Below are 19,239 nucleotides of genomic sequence, written 5' to 3' on the forward strand. Positions count from 1 at the left end.
GGGTGGCTTGTAGATTTATGAATAGTCTCCTGAGGTTGAAGGAAGTATTTCTGCCAGGCATAAATCCTGCCTGGTCACCATGGATTAGGGAGAGGATTACTTTATTCAGGCGAATGGCTAATATTTTTGCGAGAATTTTAATATCTACTTGTAGTAGAGATATGGGGCGGTATGACTCTGGGACTAATGGATCCTTCCCTGGCTTGGGGATTAAGACTATAGTAGCCTCTCTCATGGAGGCTGGCAGACTGAGATCCTTAAATATGGCTTCGTATAGCTGTAGCAATCTAGGGGTCAGTGTTGCTGCATAGGTGGAATAAAATTCCACCGGAAGGCCGTCTGAGCCTGGAGACTTTGAGCCAGGGAGTGTCGCCAAGGCACTGGATATCTCATCTGTTGTCAATGGAGCCTCTAGTTCCTCAACCTGTTCTGTGGAGAGTTGGGGAATAGTTAATTTCCCCAGGAATGTTTCCATCAGGGAAGTGTCTGTGGGGGCTAATGAAGTATAGAGTTTACTGAAGAATTCTCTAAAGATGTCTGTTACCTTGTGTGGTTCTGTCTCTACGGTCCCAGTGGGTGAGCGCAGTGAAATTACCACGGGGGGTCTATCTTCACTATGTACCAAATAGGCCAACAGTTTCCCCGCCCGTTCCCCGTGCTCGAATGATCGTTGCCTATGGAAAAAAAGTTTTCTTTTGGATTTTTCATAATGTAGCTGAGTTAATACCCTTGTACATAGTTTAAGATTATCAGCTTTGTCTGCGGTGGGGGCCTCGAGAAACAGTTTTTCAGAGTCTCGAAGACCAGCCTCCGCTTTAGCTATCGCAGATTCTGAAGTTCTTTTAATTTTGTTAATTCTACTGGTAAGGATCATTCGGGCATGTTTTTTAAAAGTTTCCCACACTAGTTGGACTGGGGCGGAGCCTTCATTAATTTGAAAATAATTATCCCATTCTGTTAAGAGATCGTCCTCCTCCGGCAATATGGTCAGCCAGAAAGGGTTCAGTCTCCATGTCGCTGGTGGGCGGTTGTGAGGAACTTTGAGCGTGGCCCAGTAGGGACAATGGTCGGAGAGGGACCTAGGAGAGAAGCCAGCGTCCGTCAGTCTTGGGAGGAGTGTTTTGGACACTAATATGAGGTCTATTCGTGACATAGCCCTATGCGACGTGGAAAAGCAGGAAAATCGTTTATCTGTAGGATTCCTGAATCTCCATGTGTCTATTAGGCCAAAATCTGATAGAAGTCTGGCGAATCTTGTGGGGTGTGATGTCATAGGTTCGGCAGATGAGGCATTAAGTCTATCTAGTGCGGGATCTAGGACATTATTGAAATCTCCTAGCCATATTGCCGGGATGCTGGGGTGTAGTGCCATGAAATTAAACCCTTCAACAATAACGGCTGCATTAAATGGTGGCGGAACATAGAATGTCATAAGGAGGATTGGGTCTCCATAGATTTTGGCCTTTATGAGGACATATCTGCCCGATGGGTCGATTACTGAGTCCTGGAGCTCGAAGTGTGTGCTTTTGGCGATTAGGAGTGAAACTCCTCTAGATAGGGTAGTATGTGTTGAATGGAACGCCCATCCAATCCATGGTCTCTGGAGTACTTTATGTGCTAGGCCCTCGGCGTGTGTTTCGACCAGAGCCACTACATCTGCTTTTAGTTTTTTAATGATCGAGAATACTGCTGACCTCTTGATAGGTTCTCTGATACCGCGGATATTCCACGTGACAAATTTTAGGTTGGTCATCTAAGTTTTTATGTTATGTATTGAGCTCCAGGACTCAGGCCACCCCACTCTGCAGTGTCTCAACACAGGTAACAATATTATAGGCAAATTTCTGATGCACCCTGGGAATCATACATAGACAGGTACTTGCTTTTGACGTTAGATAGCACAATGAGAATTGCATAACTCTAACATTCCCTTCCCCCCTCCCTGCCCTGCACCTCCCAAACCTGGTGCGGACTTTGTTCCCGAACTGCCAACATGGCATTAACCTTGTCCAACCTGTGGAAAAAAAGTGGTATGTTAAGGTTTCTTGAGAGACAGTCACTGTATCCAGGATAGTAATGAGCTCAGGGAGCTGAAATGTCTCGAGCAGTGCTGTCATGATCAGAGCGTTCCATTTCAGGTGGATAACCGTGGTACATAGGGCGAAAATACGCTGCGTACCGTTGTAGAGTTCAGGACTCGACTCACCTTCACTGGTGAGAATCATTATTAAGTCAAGCGTGCTCCGTCGGTTATAGATGTGGACCTTGCTGTGCGATTTTAGGGTGAACTTGTTGCTGGGGTAGGGTCTTATAGGAAGTCCATTAGGGAAAATGGTGTTTGTTATGGTCAGTTAAGAATCTTGCGGATTGTATCCTGTCGGAGTCCCCCAATGTATTATGCGGTTGTGGTGTTTGGTAAAGTCTATTCGTTCTATTATTATAATTGAGGGGTTTATCCAGGTGGGGTAAATCAGATGAACGGTCTTGCAGCATTTCAAGGTGCTGATCATGTGGAGAATGTTGGGGGGGCAGACTGATCAGCTTGCATATATATGGAAATGTCTGGACTTAAATAGTGTTGCGTCCGGAGGATCAGGGTATTATAGGGTGGAATATTTTGAGGGGACATATATGTTGCATAGGGCAGACAAGTAAATTGTAAAGTGGTACTTATCTGTGAGTCTCTCTCTGCTCCAGCCAGGCGATGGCAGCCTCCGGGTCCTCGAAGAAGTGTGCCCTGTCCTCGCCCTCTACACGTAGCCGGGCCGGGAAAAGCATGGCGTATTTGATGTTCTTGATGCGCAGGCGCCTTTTGACCTCGGTGAATGTGCGGCGCCTACGCTGCACTTCTGCAGAGAAATCCGGGTATATGGCAATCATTTTGTTTCCCAGGGGGATATTGCCCTTCACTCTGCTGAGCCGTAGAATAGTGTCTCTATCCCTGTAGTTCAGGAATTTTGCGATGAACGTGCGTGGGGGGGCTCCGGATGGTGGTGGTCTGCCTGAGAGGCGGTGTGCACGTTCGACCACAAATGTTGGGGAGAATGATTCCTTTCCATATGTGTCGCAGAGTAAATTTTCCAAAAACGTGGGGGGGTCTTTCCCTTCCACCCCCTCTGGGAGGCCGACGAATCTGAGGTTACACCTGCGAAGGCGATTCTCAATGTCGTCTTGCTTCTGGAGGAGCTGGTTCACTTGATGCTGCAGTTCTGATGTTGTGTTCTGCAGGGGGGGGAGGGAGTCCTCCACAGTGCCTAGCCGATTCTCAGCTTCTGTGACTCTGCCTTTTAGTTTCTGGAAGTCTTGTCTTACCAGTGAGATGTCCACCTTTACTTCCTCAATCCGCGCTGTAAGGGAGGTTTGACAAGCTGTGATGGCTTCTTGGCAGGATGATATAGCCTCCAGTACCCTTGCTGTGTCTGTTCCGGCCGAGGGCTCCTCTTCCAGCGCGGCGGCGCCATCTTGGCTGGAGGGGTCTGTGCCTTGTCGGCGGTATTGATCCAGTTTTGAGGCCGCCGCGGACGTCTTTTTCGGCGGTGACATGTCCTGGCTGGTCTCTGGGTTGGCGGCTGTGTAGTATGGGCTTGTGGATCCGTGTGACGGTCTCAGGATGTTAGGACGGATAAGTGACCGGCGGAGCTCTGCCTAACTGCGTCCTACTTCATGCCGCTCCAGGCCACGCCCCTGTCTTACAAAGTTCTTACAAAGAAAAAGGTCAAACAATATTCTACTAGTGTATACTTAGCTAAGTCTACCAGACAGGGCCTGTCTAACTGGAAACAATAGATTTGACATCCTTGTTATATGAAATACTCACATTGCTCCTGAGAGCCAGAGACATGTTATCTAGGCTTTTTCATCATATATTTGTTTTGCACTAGAAAAAAATGCTTCAAAGTCCATATTCAAAGTCCAGCTTTTTGATCATGTTTCATATTATACACATATTTAAGGTTTGTTTAACATGAAACATGGTCAGAGTCTGCAGTCCCCTACCCTCTAACCACCCCTCCTTCTAAAATCGTGGGATGCTTCTCCCCACCAGCTTCTGCTCAGCTGCATTATTCATTCTCTGAGATATTTGAATGAAAAAAAAATTACAACTACCACTGAGGCAGATGGACTTGAGGTTCTCAGTGGAGCACACGTGTGGTGACATCAACCCACTTGTAGCCCATTGATACTTCCTCCAGCTCTATAACTGAAGGTCTGTACCTCATAGGGACCTGAGCTGGTGGAAGAGTATGCAGGAGCCAGAGAATTGCACCCGAGAGCCACTAATCACAACTGTAATGCTTTGCAGGCTCCATTGTTCCAAAAAATAATAAAGCCATATACAGTATTTCCTTTTTTAAGTATGAGTGCATTTACTATTTTTTGCAAAAGGTTAAATTAGTCCTTTAGTTTGAGTGGTTGCTTCATTTATATAAATGAAGTTGGATTTACAAAAACAGTAGTTTACATCCTTTTGCTGACCTGAAAGCGTGAGTGGTGTGATTTGATTAAAAACAAAATTGAATGCTAAATTGACCTTTTATCAATTTAATGTAGCTAGGCAGTTAATAATTGATCTGTAATTGGTTGCTATTGGCTACTAAAACTGCTGTTCTTTGCATTTGGTTATTTAGTAAGCCTATTTGTTAACCATTATGTAGGTAGACATACAAAAAGATAAAATTCATTAGGGAACATTGCAATTTTTATTCATGTTCATACAACGCGTATAAAAACAAGTTTATTTTAAAGAATTAATATTTGGTTTTTCTCTTTTTTATTAGGATTTTTTATTTTTGTATTTCACTGTCTGATTAAGGAGAATGTAAGAAAGCACTGGAGGATGTACCTATGCTGCGGAAGGTGCCAACTTGACAATTATTCAGGTGAAAATTTATTTTATATTAGGTTAAAGTAGGCCTTGCATAAAAAAAATTCTGTGTAATTGAACGCTTGCTTTTGTGAAATATATAAAACAATTACATGTGCTATGCTTTCTAGAGCATGGCCCCCACCACTGCATGTTGTTAATTGCTGCTTGACTGGTAACTTCTTGATGTGCTGGTTATATAATGTCCACAAACTCAATTTTCTCAGTCTCTGAATGAACACGTCTTTTTCTTTGAAGTCAACAAGAGACTCAAGGGACAGGAAAAATGAGGAAGTCATCTCACCATTTAGTCTAAGGCTACTCAAATAATAGCTTTAGCTACTAGTCAGTTACTAGGTAGATCACATGTGGAGCAGACAGCCAGCGGCATTCAATACTCTAAAATAAATATATATATTAGTATACAGTACTTTTTTTTCAAAGCCCCACTTAAAACCTGAAATCCTGCCAGTCCATCGAAAAAAAAGAAGCATTTTTTGCTTCCTGAAGACGCATGGATATGTGAAATGTATAGAGACTGAGAGGTTGACGTCACTTCCGGTTTCATCCCTTACATCACTTCCGGTTCCGTGGAACGCATAACGGCTCTGGTGGACGCGGGCGGTGACATGATACTTCTAGACATAGATGCCCGCCCTGGCTTGGTGACGTCACTTCCGCATTCCAGACTGGTTAGCGTGGAGCTTCCTGTCAAGTGGACACTGCAGAGAAGCCTGTGACCCGACTACACCCCTACGGCTGAGGGAACGTCACCCGGAGCCTGCAGAGCAGCATCAGCATACCCCAGGACACCTCTATCCCTGACAGGCATCTTAACCCTGTGAACCTGTAATGCCACGTATACACGAGCGGAATTTCTGACAGAAAAAGTCAGATGGGAGCTTTTCATCGTATATTCTGACCGTGTGTATGCCCCATTGGACTTTTTCTGTCGAAAATTCAGACGGACTTAGATAGAGAACATGTTCTATATTTTTCCGACTGAACAAATTACTATCGGAAAAAACGCTCGTCTGTATGCTGTTCCGACGCACCAAAAACTACGCATGCTCTGAAGCAAGTACGAGACGGAAGTGCTCGGTCTTTCTAGTGCCGTCGTATGCGTTGTACGTCAACGTTCTTGACTGTCAGAATTTGGTGTCACTGTGTGTATGCAAGACAGCTTTAGCGGAATTCCGTCAGAAAAACCTTCAGAGTTTATTCCAACGGCAAAACCGGTCGTGTGTACAGGGAATGAGTGTACATATTACACTAATGCCGCGTACACACGAGCGGAATTTCTAACAGAAAAGTCAGATGGGAGCTTTTCATGGTATATTCCGACCGTGTGTATGCCCCATCGGACTTTTTCCATCAAAAATTCAGACGGAACATGTTTTATATTTTTCCGACGGAACAAATTACTATAGGAAAAACCGCTTATCTGTATGCTGTTCCGATGAGATTAGCAGAAGGAGCCTAAAGGGTGGAGCACTATTGAACTTCCTTTTTCTAGTGCCGTCGTACGTGTTGTACGTCACAGCGTTCTTGACGGTCGGACTTTGGTGTGACCGTGTGTATGCAAGACAGCTTGAGCGGAATTCCATCAGAAAAACCTTTAGAGTTTATTCTGACGCAAAACCGCTCATGTGTACGAGGCATAACACTTTATTAACAGTAGGACTATCTCAGTTGGCGCCTCCCCTCCTCCCTCTTATACTTCTATCTTGCTGACAGAGGTAATGGACGCCCTCTGAGGATGGCTGCCTCCTTTTTTTCAAAATATACTGATTGACTAAAATGTGCTATTAAAGCCACCATTATACCATTTATAAAGGCATCACATCATTCGGAGCGCCGGAATCCCCTCCTTTTTATGAATGCTGAATTTCAAAAGAGCCAACTTCCCTAAACTATGAACCTGGCTAGAAGATATAAATTGGGATAAAATCTTAGGAACAAAGAACACAGAGGAGAGATGGGTTTTATCCCAATTTATGCCTTCTACCAAGGTTCGTAGTTTAGGGAAGTTGACTCTTTTGAAATTCAATGTCTTTGTATTCCCCTTATGTTTCCTATTTGTGCGATTTATACTGAAGCTAATTGACCTGTGATAGCTGTTTCCTAAATTACCCCTTATTTCCATATTCATGATCAGGTCTGTATTGTTGGTCATCAGTAGGTCTAGTAATGCTTTGTTTCTAGTTGGTGCATCTACCATCTGACCCATGAAATTGTCCTGCAAGACATTTAGGAACTGGCGAGCCTTAAACGAATGCACGGTTCCTTCCGCCCAGTCTATGTCTGGATAATTAAAACCCCCCAATATGATAACACTTCCCATCCTTGCTGCTAATACAAATTGTGATAGGAGGTCCGTCTCCCCCTCCTTCCTCAGGTTAGGGGGCCTATAGCATACCCCCAGTATTTTCCCCTTAGCTTCATCCTTTTGGAGCTCTACCCATAATGATTCCACCTCCTCCCTAGCTCCATTAGTGATGTCATCTGTCACATTCACTTGTACATTATTCTTGATATACAGGCATACCCCTCCCCCCTTTTTTACCCTCTCTATCTCTGCGATAAAGGGAATACCCTTGAATGATTGCCATACAATCATGAGAGCTGTTGAACCAAGTCTCTGAAATTCCCACAAAATCCATTGTGTTTTTGTTAATTTGAATAGCAATTAATTTTCTCTTATATATATATATATATATATATATATATATATATTGTAATATTGGGGCGTTTGTCTCATTGGTAGATGCATTGTCACGTAGTGAGTCCACAGCAGTCAGTTATCAGGTTTGAGGGCATGGCAGCCCATTTTTATTAACAGGAACAAAATAATAGTTTATACACAGGATTTCCCACACAGGGGTTCTTCTCCAGTAAATTCATACAACCGAAAATGCCAATCCTCCTGGCTCCTAAGCTTACTTTGCCTTGCAGTTCCCTGCTGAACCAGCCTACTCCTGGCCTCAACAGAACTCTCCAGACCCCTGGGTTTGCTTACTGTCCCCCAGACTTCAGGACTTCCTTCAGCCCCCTTGGACTTGCTAGTCGCCTCGGCTCTCCCAGCCTCCTAGACCCTTCTCTGGTCTCACAGGCCCTTGTAGCCATCCCAACCTTCCCAGTCCTTCAGACACAAAGTCCCCCCTTACCAGGGATGTAATCTCACACAGGGCAGACAGCTTTTCAGACACAGGTCTGTCTTGATGCAGCAAGCTGCACACACTCCACCTTCCTCCACTCTCTGCTCTCACTAGCCCCTCGTTATATGGGCTGTGTGCACCTGGGCACACAACCTGCTGGCTCTCCATAAGACCTGGACACAGGGTTAGAGATCCCATCCCACCCAAGTCTCTGCGGGATCTCCAAACTACAGAGCCCCATTGGAACATAGCAAAACCTGGAGAAAGCTGCCAACACAGTTTTCTCCCTTTCAAAGCTATGCTCTGTAGCACTGCAGTCACCTGACATGCAAAATCTGTCCATTTTCCATCCCTTTTTACAGGGACTCTCACTATTACTATATATATATATATATATATATATATATATATATATATATATATATATAATTAAAGTAACACTTTGAAAACACATCAGATCTCAATGGGGAAAAATATCATGCTGGATATCTATACTGATATGGACTGTGTAATCTGTTAGGAACAAAAGGATACCACATTCTTTGATGGAAATGAAAATTATCAACCTACAGAGGGCTGAATTCAAAGACACCCCGAAAATCAAAGTGAAAAAATGATGCAGCAGGCTAGTCAATTTTGCTGAAATTTCATTGCAACAACTCAAAATGGTACTCAATAGTTTGTATAGCACCCACGTGCTTGTATGCATGCCTGATAACGTCGAGGCATGCTCCTAATGAGATGACCAATGATGTCCTGGGGTATTTTCTCACAGATCTGGGCCAGGGCATCACTGACCTCCTGAACAGACTGAGGTGCAACCTGGCTGCCTCAGATGGACCGAAACATAATGTCCCAGAGGTGTTCTATTGGATTTATGTCAGTGAGCAAGGGGGCCATTCAATGGTATCAATTCCTTCATCCTCCAGGAACTGGCCGCATACTCTTGTCACATGAGGCCAGGCATTGTCGTGCACCAGGAGTTACCCAGGACCCACGGCACCAGTGTAGGGTTTGACAATGGGTCCAAGGATTTCATCCCGATACCTAATGGCAGTCAGGGTGCCATTGTCTAGCCTGCAGAGGTCTATGGGTCCCTCCATGGATATGCCTCCCTAGACCATCACTGACCCACCACCAAACCGGTCATGCTGAACGAGGTTACAGGCAGCATAACGTTCTCCACTGTTTCTCCAGACCCTTTCACGTCTGTCACATGTACTCAGGGTGAACCTGCCCTCATCTGTGAAAAGCACAGGGTGCCAGTGGCGGACCTGGCAATTCTGGTGTTCAAATGGCAAATGCAAATCGAGCTCCGCGGTGCCAGGCAATGAGCACAGGGCCCACTAGAGGATATCGGGCACTCAGGTCACCCTCATGAAGTCTGTTTCTGATTGTTTGGTCAGAGACATTCACACCAGTGGCCTGCTAGAGGTTATTTTGTAGGGCTCTGGCAGTGCTCATCCTGTTACTCCTTGCACAAAGGAGCAGATACTGGTCCTGCTGATGGGTTAAGGACCTTCTACGGCCCTGACCAGCTCACCTAATGTAACTGCCTGTCTCCTGGAATCTCCTCCATGTTCTTGAGACTGGGAGACACAGCAAACCTCCTGGCAATGGCACGTATTGATGTGCCATCCTGGAGGAGTTGGCCTGCCTGTGCAACCTCTATAGGTCCCAAGTATCACCTTATGCTACCAGTAGTGACACTGAGTCAATAGCAAAATTAGTGAAAAACAGTCAGCAAAGATGAGTAGGGAAAAAAAAATGTCAGTGGCCTCCACCTGTAAAACCATTTCTGTTTTGGAGTTCGACTCATTGTTGCCCATCTTGTAATTTCATTAACACCAAAGCAGCTGAGACTGATTAACAACCCCCTCTGCTACTTAACTGACTAGATGAATATCCCAGGAGTTTAATTGACAGGATGCTATACTCTGAGTAAAACGTGTTCCATTTTTTTGAGCAGTGTATATATACTGTGTGTGTATATATATATATATATATATATATATATATATATCTATATATATAGATATATATATATATATGTATATATATACACACACACACACACCTACACTGTATACATACATACACACACACACACACACACACACACACACACACACAAACACACACACACACACACACAGTATCACAGACTCACAAAAGTAAATACACCCTCACATTTTTGCAAATATTTTATATCTTTTCATGTGACAACACTGAAAAAATGACACTTTGCTACAATGTAATGTAGCGAGTGTACAGCTTATATAACAGTATAAATTTACGGTGCCCTCAAAATAACTCAACACACAGCCATTACTGTCTAAACTGCTGGCAACAAAAGTGAGTACACCCCTAAGTGAAAGTGTCATGTGACTCGTTAGTGTTACAAGGTCTCAGGTGTGAATGGGGTGCAGGTGTGTTAACTTTGGTGTTATCGCTCTCACTCTCATATACTGGTCACTGGAAGTTCAACATGGCACCTCATGGCAAAGAACTCTCTGAGGATCTGAAAAAAAGAATTGTTGCTCTACATAAAGATGGCTTAGGCTAAAAGAAGATTGCCAAGACCCTGAAACTGAGCTGCAGCACGGTGGCCAAGACCATACAACGGTTTAACAGGACAGGTTCCATCCAGAACAGGCCTTGCCATGGTTGACCAAAGAAGTTGAGTTCATGTGCTCAGCGTCATATCTAGAGGTTGTCTTTGGGAAATAGATGTATGAGTGCTGCCAGCATTGCTGCAGAAGTTGAAGGGGGGGGGGCCAGCCCATCAGTGCTCAGACCATACACCGCATACTGCCTAAAATTGGTTGCAAGCAGTTTGCTGAAGACCAAAAAATATATATACACACACACACACACACACACAAACACACACTGTATATAAAGCGGGTAAAATAAGTAATGAACATGTCACCATTTTTCTAGGTAAATATATATCTAAGGCTGGGTTCACACTTATTTGAATTGGATGCGGCATCCAATTTGCCTGACAGGAGCATGTGCCCTGCTCCCAATGGAGCCGGTTCACATAGCTCCGGGGCGGCTGCGGTCCGCATTTGGAAATGGTCCTGTGCATCTTTGGTTCCAATTCAGGTGCAAATTCAGGCAAAAATTCAGACCTGATTTGCACCTGAATTAGTGAACAGGGACGCACCGGACCCCCTGCTGTGAGCCGCGGCCGCAGCATGTGTGAATCCAGCCTTAAGGTGCTATTGGCATCAAATGTTCACCACATGTTGGTAACAACCCATGCAATCCACATATGCAAAGAAACCAAAACAAATACATTCAGAAAGTTATGTGTAATAAAATGGAATGACTCAGGGAAAAAGTATTAAACACATTAAGAAAGGGAGGTGCAAAAAGGCATGGAAAGCCAAGACACCAGCTGAAATCTATCTGTAACTAGAAAGCAATCCTGCCCCTTGTCAGTGCAAATTAATATCAGCAGGTTCAATCTCAACTGATGGCCTATAAATAGATGTCTTGTAACTAAGGTGTCAAACAAGAAACATCTCATGATGGGTAAAAGTGCTCTCACAAGACCTTCGCAACCTTATTGTTGCAAAACATACTGATGACATTGGTTACAGAAGGATTTCTAAACTTCTGAATGTTCCATTGATCACTGTTAGGGCCATAATCCAGAGGTGGAAACAACATAATTTCACCATAAACCGGCCACAACTAGGTGCTCCTCACAAGATTTCTGACAGAGGAGTGAAAAGAATCATCAGAAGAGTTGTCCAAGAGCCAAGGACCACTTGTGGAGAGCTTCAGAAAGACCTAGAATTAGCAGGAACAATTGTTTAAAAAAAAAACAATAAGTAATGCACTCAACCGCCATGGCCTGTATGCATGCTCACCACACAAGACTCCATTGCTGAAGAAAAAGCATGTTGAAGCTCGTTTAAAGTTTGCTGCACAACATTTAGTCAAGCCTGTGAAATACTGGGAGAATAAAATCTGGTCAGATGAGACCAAAATTTAACTCTTTGGATGCCATAATACACACCATGTTTGGAGGTCAAATGGCAGTGCACATATCCCCAAAAAACCCATAACAACAGTGAGGTTTGGAGGTGGGAACATCAAGGTGTGGGGCTGTTTTTCAGCATACTGTACTGGCAAACTTTATATGATTGAAGAAAGGTTTAATGGGAAAATGTACCAAGACATTCTTGATAAAAATCTGCTGCCATCTACCAGGATGATGAAGATGAAACGAGGGTGGACATTTCAGCAAGACAATGATCCCAAACACAAAGACAAGGAAACTCTCAATTGATTTCAAATAAAGACAATAAAGCTGCTAGAATTGCCCAGTCAATCATCTGACTTGAATCCAATAGAAAATCTATGAAAAGAACTAAAGATCAGAGTTCATAGAAGAGGCGGACGGAACCTTCAAGATTTTTAAACTTTTGTGTGGAAGAATGGGCCAAAATCACACCTGAGCAATGCATGCCACCAGTTTCTCCATACAGGAGGTATCTTGAAGCTGCAAAAGATTTTGTACAAAGTATTAAATACATTTCAGTTAGCGTGTTTAATACTTTTTCCCAGTGTCATTCCATTTTATTATCCATAACTTAATTTCAAAACTTACTTAACAAAATGTGTAACAAAAATGTAAGCATAGGATAGTTTTGCCTTAATGAGATGTGATGTGATCTGTAGAAGTAGTGTAATTGTAGATGTAGTTTAATTCTGGGTTATTATATCAGTCATGCACGTATGTTCTTTCATTAGCATTTGAAAAGGATAGAGCCAGTTTCTAGGATCGAAGTGACACCTAGATGCCAATAAAAGTTCCCATTAGAATAACCATAGATTGCCACCTTCCTGAGGCCTCAAAGAAAACTGCTAGTCATCTTGGCTACACGGATCCAGGGGGGGGCATTCGCAAGGCCCGGCCGGTCTGCAAACTTTGATTAATATCAACAGATCTAAGGAACCTATTTTATCTCTCATAAAAGATAAAATATTAATGGCAGAGAGATGAAAACAATTCCTTTTGATAGTACATGTGATGGGTTACGTGTACATGTAACTCTGTATTTTTAGCATGTGTGGAATCCTAGAGAACCACACAAAATCGTTACATGGTGCCTGATTGTGGCAGACAGGCAGTGATTGGTACTGTCGCGATCAGACTGATGTGCTGATATCGCAAATCCTATCCATGACACAGCAATCAATGCCATTCCGGGCCAATTTGACTCTGGTGATTCCAGAACACAAAATATCCTGTGGGCTCAGACAGGAACACCCCCAGGGTTGATTGTCCAAGGGCTAAAGTCCAGTCCACATCCATATTTCAATAAATTGGGTAGCCTGAAATATGGACATGGTTCTTCCACGAAGCCAGTTCGAAACTGGGGAGTTCCCACATGTTCCAGTATGCTTCTACTATGATTCTACTTCTACTGTTTTTATCCCTTTTTATTTTCATAGCAAATTGCCAATTGTGTGTCTTTCTGTATTTTTTTAAAATATTTTTTGGTAACTCCTTTTTCTTTGTATATCTTTTATGCACTGCCCACTTTCGGGATTTTAACTGATAAAATGGATAAGTGACTTCTGTGTACTAAGCTAGGACTCGTATCTCTGGAGAGGTTGTTTTATTTTAGTAGTGCCTAAGTACTCGGTCTAAGTTACATGCAATTGCACTGCGTGTTGGCAGATTGCATGCAGATTGTAAGCTAACAGATCTGCCAGATGGAGAGTGTGTGGTGGCTCAGCAGACCAGTCTGCGGACAAACTGTTGGGTGGTGGCAGGCTATCATTTGTTGTGTGTCTGGTGTGTGGACAGTGGGAAGAGTGATTAACACCAGGGTTTTAGCTTGCAGGATAGCTGGAGGAACCCTAGAAGTGTGTAGTAATTGCTAGACTGCTCCCCAACCCTGAGAGTGCACCAGATTGTATGTAAGATTCATATCTGCCTTTGTGTGGTCAGCCAGCTGGATTAGAGTCTCCCTCTAGTGGTGGCCAAAGGTAGCGTGGGCTGTGAATCTCAGCCAGTCTTGCTCAGTATAAGTTCCCCCTTATTCCCTTAGTTCCTCATATACCCCCGTCACAGAACGCATGTCGTGGTTAGCTAGTCGCCGTGGGTGTGCGTAATCGTGACAACTTGTATTTGTTTTGCTTTCTTTGTATGTATGGATTGCATGGGTTGTTACATGCGGTGAAAATTTTATGTCAATAGCACCTTTAGAAATATATTTACCTAGAAAAATGGTGACGTGTTCAATACTTTTTTTTACCCGCTGTGTGTATATATAATTTATATGATTTTATATATATATATATATATATACACACACACACACACACACACACACACACACACACAAAAGTATTGGGACGCTTGCCTTTACAGACACACATTAACTTTAATGGCATCCCAGTCTTAGTACGTAGGGTTCAATATTGAGTTGGCAATTTTTTATTTTGAGAATCTTGCAAACAAGAAACACATCTCAAGTTTTTTTTTTTTACAAAAATACAAAAAAAAAATTTATTTTTTTATTTTTTATTTTTTTATGTATGCATAACATACTGTATACACGACTAAACATAATAATAAAGGCTTACTTCAACCTATAATTTATGAACAAAAGTTTTTTTTTCCAACCAAGAGCAATATCACTGTATATATAAATATATATATATATATAAATATATATATAGTGTGTGTGTGTGTATATATATATATATATATATATATATATATATATATATACACACACACATCACTAAATAGCACAGACATCTTCAAAAATTCTACACAACTTGATTAACATTCAGACCTAGAAACATAGATTATCATGTATAAATAGCCTTTCTTCAAAATCATGTTTATCCTTGAAAATCAGAAAATCTAAGGGAGTGTCCAGAGAGAAAACAGGGAAAGAACCCAACACCCAGAGATCTACAAACAGCAGCTACAGGCCTGATATTCCTCCATGCCTTTATCCAGACCCTTTGCCGCCACCTGTCTTTCTTGAGACCCTGAATTTTCCCTACTTCACCAAGAATCTCACATACCACCACCGGAACAGGAAGGACTTTCTGCCGAAGGGATACCTGACACTGTGCATTCCAGGTGTAATATCGGACTACTAAGCTGACTAGAAAAAGAGTGTCCAAATCAAATCCCTTGCTATTCTGCAATGCTCCATACACCCACTCAGCATAAGACATGCTAGGCAAGAAAGGAATATTCAGAGCCCTCCCCACCTTTTTATAGACTTCTACATTGAAAGGGCACTAAAGCAAGAAGTGGTCCATAGTTTCCACTTCACCCTGACACTCCGCTCTTGGACAACCACGATTGTCCAAAGAGTGGCACTTCACGATCCCCCTCACAGTCTACCATGGAAAGCGAGCCAGGCCTGGTCCCTAACTTTCAAGGGGATCTGCTCAGTTTTTTTCAAACGTAAACCCTCCCTCACAATATGACCTGGGCAATCCCTTAAGGCCAGTGGCGCATTAAAGACAGTACCCACAATCTTCTCACCCAGGAGTCTCCTAGGGAGGGACCTGATATCCTCCACTGTCACATGCCACCGTCTAAGAACTTTCAGGCACAGGGCAACATAAGCCGGGAGCTTACCATGCTTGACCTTTAGGCTTTTCACTGGCCTGCCACTCTCCTAACAGCCCAGAAAAGGTCTAAACTAGACCTGGAAAATACCCATCCAGGCAGTCTCTCTGCTAGCATGTTACCAAAATTATGTTTCAAAAACATCAGAGAGAAGAACACATCGGGTTTACTATCCCTAGGCCACCCTTCCGCCTAGATAGGTAAGTCACATTCCGCTTCACAAGATTCAGCCTGTTCCCTCATAATAATTGGAAGAAACAACTATAAATCCTGGTATAGCAGGACTTTGGCAAGATGCAAACAAAGCTGACATACAGAAAGGTCAGAATCAGGTAGGTCTTAATCAAGTCCACCCTTTCCCTCAAAGAGAGCCACCACCCCTTCCAGCATTTCACCTTGACATCAGCATCATTGAGCCTGGCTTCCCAATTTGACTTACTGTAATCAGGGCCAAACTCGATGCTTAATACTTTGACTTTCTGCTGAGGCCTCTGGAAGTGCAAAGCTCTCACCTCACTCGCTCATCCAAAAAAAGTCACTATTATCACGGCTGACCTTGGGGCCTGATGCCTTGGAATACTACTCTATAACTGAGACCACCTCCTGCTCCTCCTCTGTCCCAGAGATAAAGACAGAAACATCATCAGCATAGGCTACAACCCTCAAGGGCAGCTCACCAGTAATGCCCTCCAGCACCCTGCACAACGGTCCGCTCTCTAGCCTTCTGACGAAGGGGTCAATTGCGAACACGTATAGCAAAGGGCTCAGCAGACACTCCTGGCCCACCCCCCGATTCAACCCTGAAGGGCCATCCGACCCAACCGTCAACAAGCATGAAGTTCTCTGCCTCTCTGTATAAAGTCTTAAGCCATTCAATAAACCCACCCTCCAGGCCATACTTGTCAAGGAGAAGCCTTAGGTACTCATGATTGACACAATCAAAAGCCTTCGCCTGATCTAATGCCAGCAAATACTTTCCCCAGTCTTCAGCCCTGCATTGTTCCAGAGCCTCCCGGACAGCTAACACTGCTGAAAAAGTGCTCCTGCCCTGGACCGAACAGTACTGCTGTTGAGAAAGCAATCTGTCTGCTACTGACGACAAGTGTCAGAAAATGATCTTCGCCAGAATCTTTCTATCGACATTGAGAAGGCTAATGGGGCGCAAATTCTCAATCATCGAGGGATCCGTGCCTTTTGACAACAGAATCACTGGAGATTGTCTCATGGAGGGAGGGAGCAAACCCTCTTGCAGACAGCCGTTAAATACCTCCACAAGATAAAGGTACCAAGCTGGATTTGAAAGTCTTATAAAATTCAGCCATCAATCCGTCTGGCCCAGGTGTTTTCTTAATAGCCAGGCCGTCTAGAGCTTTGACTACCTCTTCTGCTGTGATTTCCCCCGTAAACTTGCCAGCGGAATGTTATTTCCCAGACTCGTTGTAGAATCCAGAAAACTCAACATGTTTTCCCGATCGAGGTACTTCTTCCCAAGAAGATCCACATAAAAAGACCTTTAGACCTCCGTGATCCCTGGCCTGGATTTTGCCAAAGGGCCCGGACTATCCCTTAGCCCAACAACCGTCTTAACTGCTGCGCTTTGTTTGCAGTTCTGATAAGGTCGGGCAAGTGATATTTCCCGTAGTCCCTTTCCAGAACCAAAGAAGTGTGGCGGTCATACTGATACTTCCTAAGGAGAAGTTTCACCTCAGAGATTGCCCCTGAATCTCCACCATTCGAGACAAGGCGATCAAGTTTTCTCCACAGCTGCTGGTAGGAAATGTAATTACCAAGCTGCTTCCTTTTTCCTATGGCCTTGAAAAACCCACTAATCCGTCTTTTGGCAAGCTCCCACCACTCCGACTTACTGCTGCAGAAATCCAGGATGGTTACCTGAGCCTGAAAAAAATCCTCAAAAGATTGTCTTTCCTCCTCGTCATCCAGCAGAGCCAAATTTATCCTCCAAATACCCTTTCCTTTAGGTGGCATATCTGAAGCATTGAGAATAACAGACAGCATAAGGTGATCAGAGAACTCCACCAAACGACACTCAGGAGCCGAAAAGGCAGAGTCCCCCTTAAAAAAAAAACCTATCTATCCTGCTCTCACAACTGCCTTGCTTAAATGTGTACCCTGTGCTGTCTGGGCAACGCTTAATATGTGCATCTTCCAGACCTGCTTCCCTGGCTATCGTATTAACAAAGATGCTATCATATCTCAGGCTGTCAGTGGAGCCTTTCCTGTCTTTGGGCCTAGAGACGGTGTTAAAATCACCTCCTAAGACAACTTGCCGAGATGTAAAAAGGAAAGACTTAATCTTTTGTAAAGAGGCATTTCCTCTCCCATCTAGTTTGTGGTCCATAAATATTTATTAAATGTGGATCATGCCCCTTCACAGAAACGTCCAGGACCATACACCTTCCAATCTGTACCCTCGATAACCCGCCGACACGTTACCATGCCAGTAAAAAGTACTGCAACTCTGCCATAAGGCTCAGCCACAAGAGACCCTCTTTGCCAGATGGATATCGGCAAGGCTATTTAGCTGGGTCTCTTGCAAAAATAAAATATCAGCATCCATCTCGCTGAGCAAAAATAAGGCCATATTATGAGCCCTTACAGATTTTATGCTGGCAACATACATTGAGTGGGAACTGCCATCAGGATGATTGAGGTAAGCGTTTCTTAGCCTGAGCTCCCTCCCCCCCTTACTGGAGACCTTGACCTCTTTAGGGAACACTCTACCTCATCCTCCTCCATCTGAGACATGGATTTAGAAGACTCCTCCTCCCCTTCAGATAAGGACCCAGACTTGTTTCCCAGAGGTAGATCTAAACCTCTAAAGATGTGTCATGGTTATGCAATAGAGTGAGTTTGTCAGCTTACCTGTCTCCATGTGTTCATCTCCAAAGACCAGCTGTCTCTCACCTGACTACTTTTATTAACTCTCCTCTAGCATGGCTCCACCCCAGCTCCTATCAGAGAACTCTGTATTAACCTCTGCACTGCAGGTCAGCCCTGCTGATCAACCTTTATGTGTTTGGCTTTCTGTTCCTGCTTGCCGTGTGTGCTACGTTTATTTCTGTTACCGACCTTGGTGTGTTCTATACTATTCCTGTCTGCTTGTGACCCTGACCTTTTGGCGTGTCCCCGACTATCCCCGTTTGCCTGTGACCCTGAACCTTGGCGTTTACTCTGTTGTCCTTGTCTGCTTGTGGCCCTGACCTTGGCTTTCCTTTACTATCCCTATCCTTCTGTTGCCTACTGTGGGTGTGAGCTGGGGGACCCTGGGGGTCGCGAACTGGAGCCAGTTGCAGCCCAGTCCATCCTCACCACTAGAGGCTCTGGTGAACACCTGCTGGCTCTTAGACTCCGCGCCCCAGGGAATCCTACGCTCTAACCCCCGGTGGGATCCGTGTTGGTGTTCCTTCCTTATACCCGGAATCCCATCTGCAGCAGTCAGCCGTAGGGTCCACTGCCTTGCGGTGCACTCCTGATCCCAACGGTGTGCATCTGTCATCTATCCTCAAGGTGTCAAGGGGTTAATATGGCGCGCAATGGATGTAGCCGAGTACATATAACTAAAAATGGTG

The 19,239-nt window shown here is 44.0% G+C and overlaps 1 protein-coding gene across 1 annotated transcript in view; it reads left to right on the top strand.

The window, feature by feature from the left end:
• Window positions 1-19,239, top strand: part of LOC141108035 (adhesion G-protein coupled receptor G2-like) — a 56,161-nt gene that overhangs the window by 23,372 nt on the left and 13,550 nt on the right. Inside the window, exon 4 of the mRNA XM_073599221.1 lies at window positions 4,779-4,880. Coding sequence (XP_073455322.1) covers window positions 4,779-4,812 — 34 coding nt within the window. The 3' untranslated portion in view covers window positions 4,813-4,880. The remainder of the gene's footprint in view (window positions 1-4,778; window positions 4,881-19,239) is intronic.

This window comes from Aquarana catesbeiana, linkage group LG09 (assembly GCF_042186555.1).
Source record: "Aquarana catesbeiana isolate 2022-GZ linkage group LG09, ASM4218655v1, whole genome shotgun sequence".
In the NCBI taxonomy this organism is placed as follows: domain Eukaryota; kingdom Metazoa; phylum Chordata; class Amphibia; order Anura; family Ranidae; genus Aquarana; species Aquarana catesbeiana.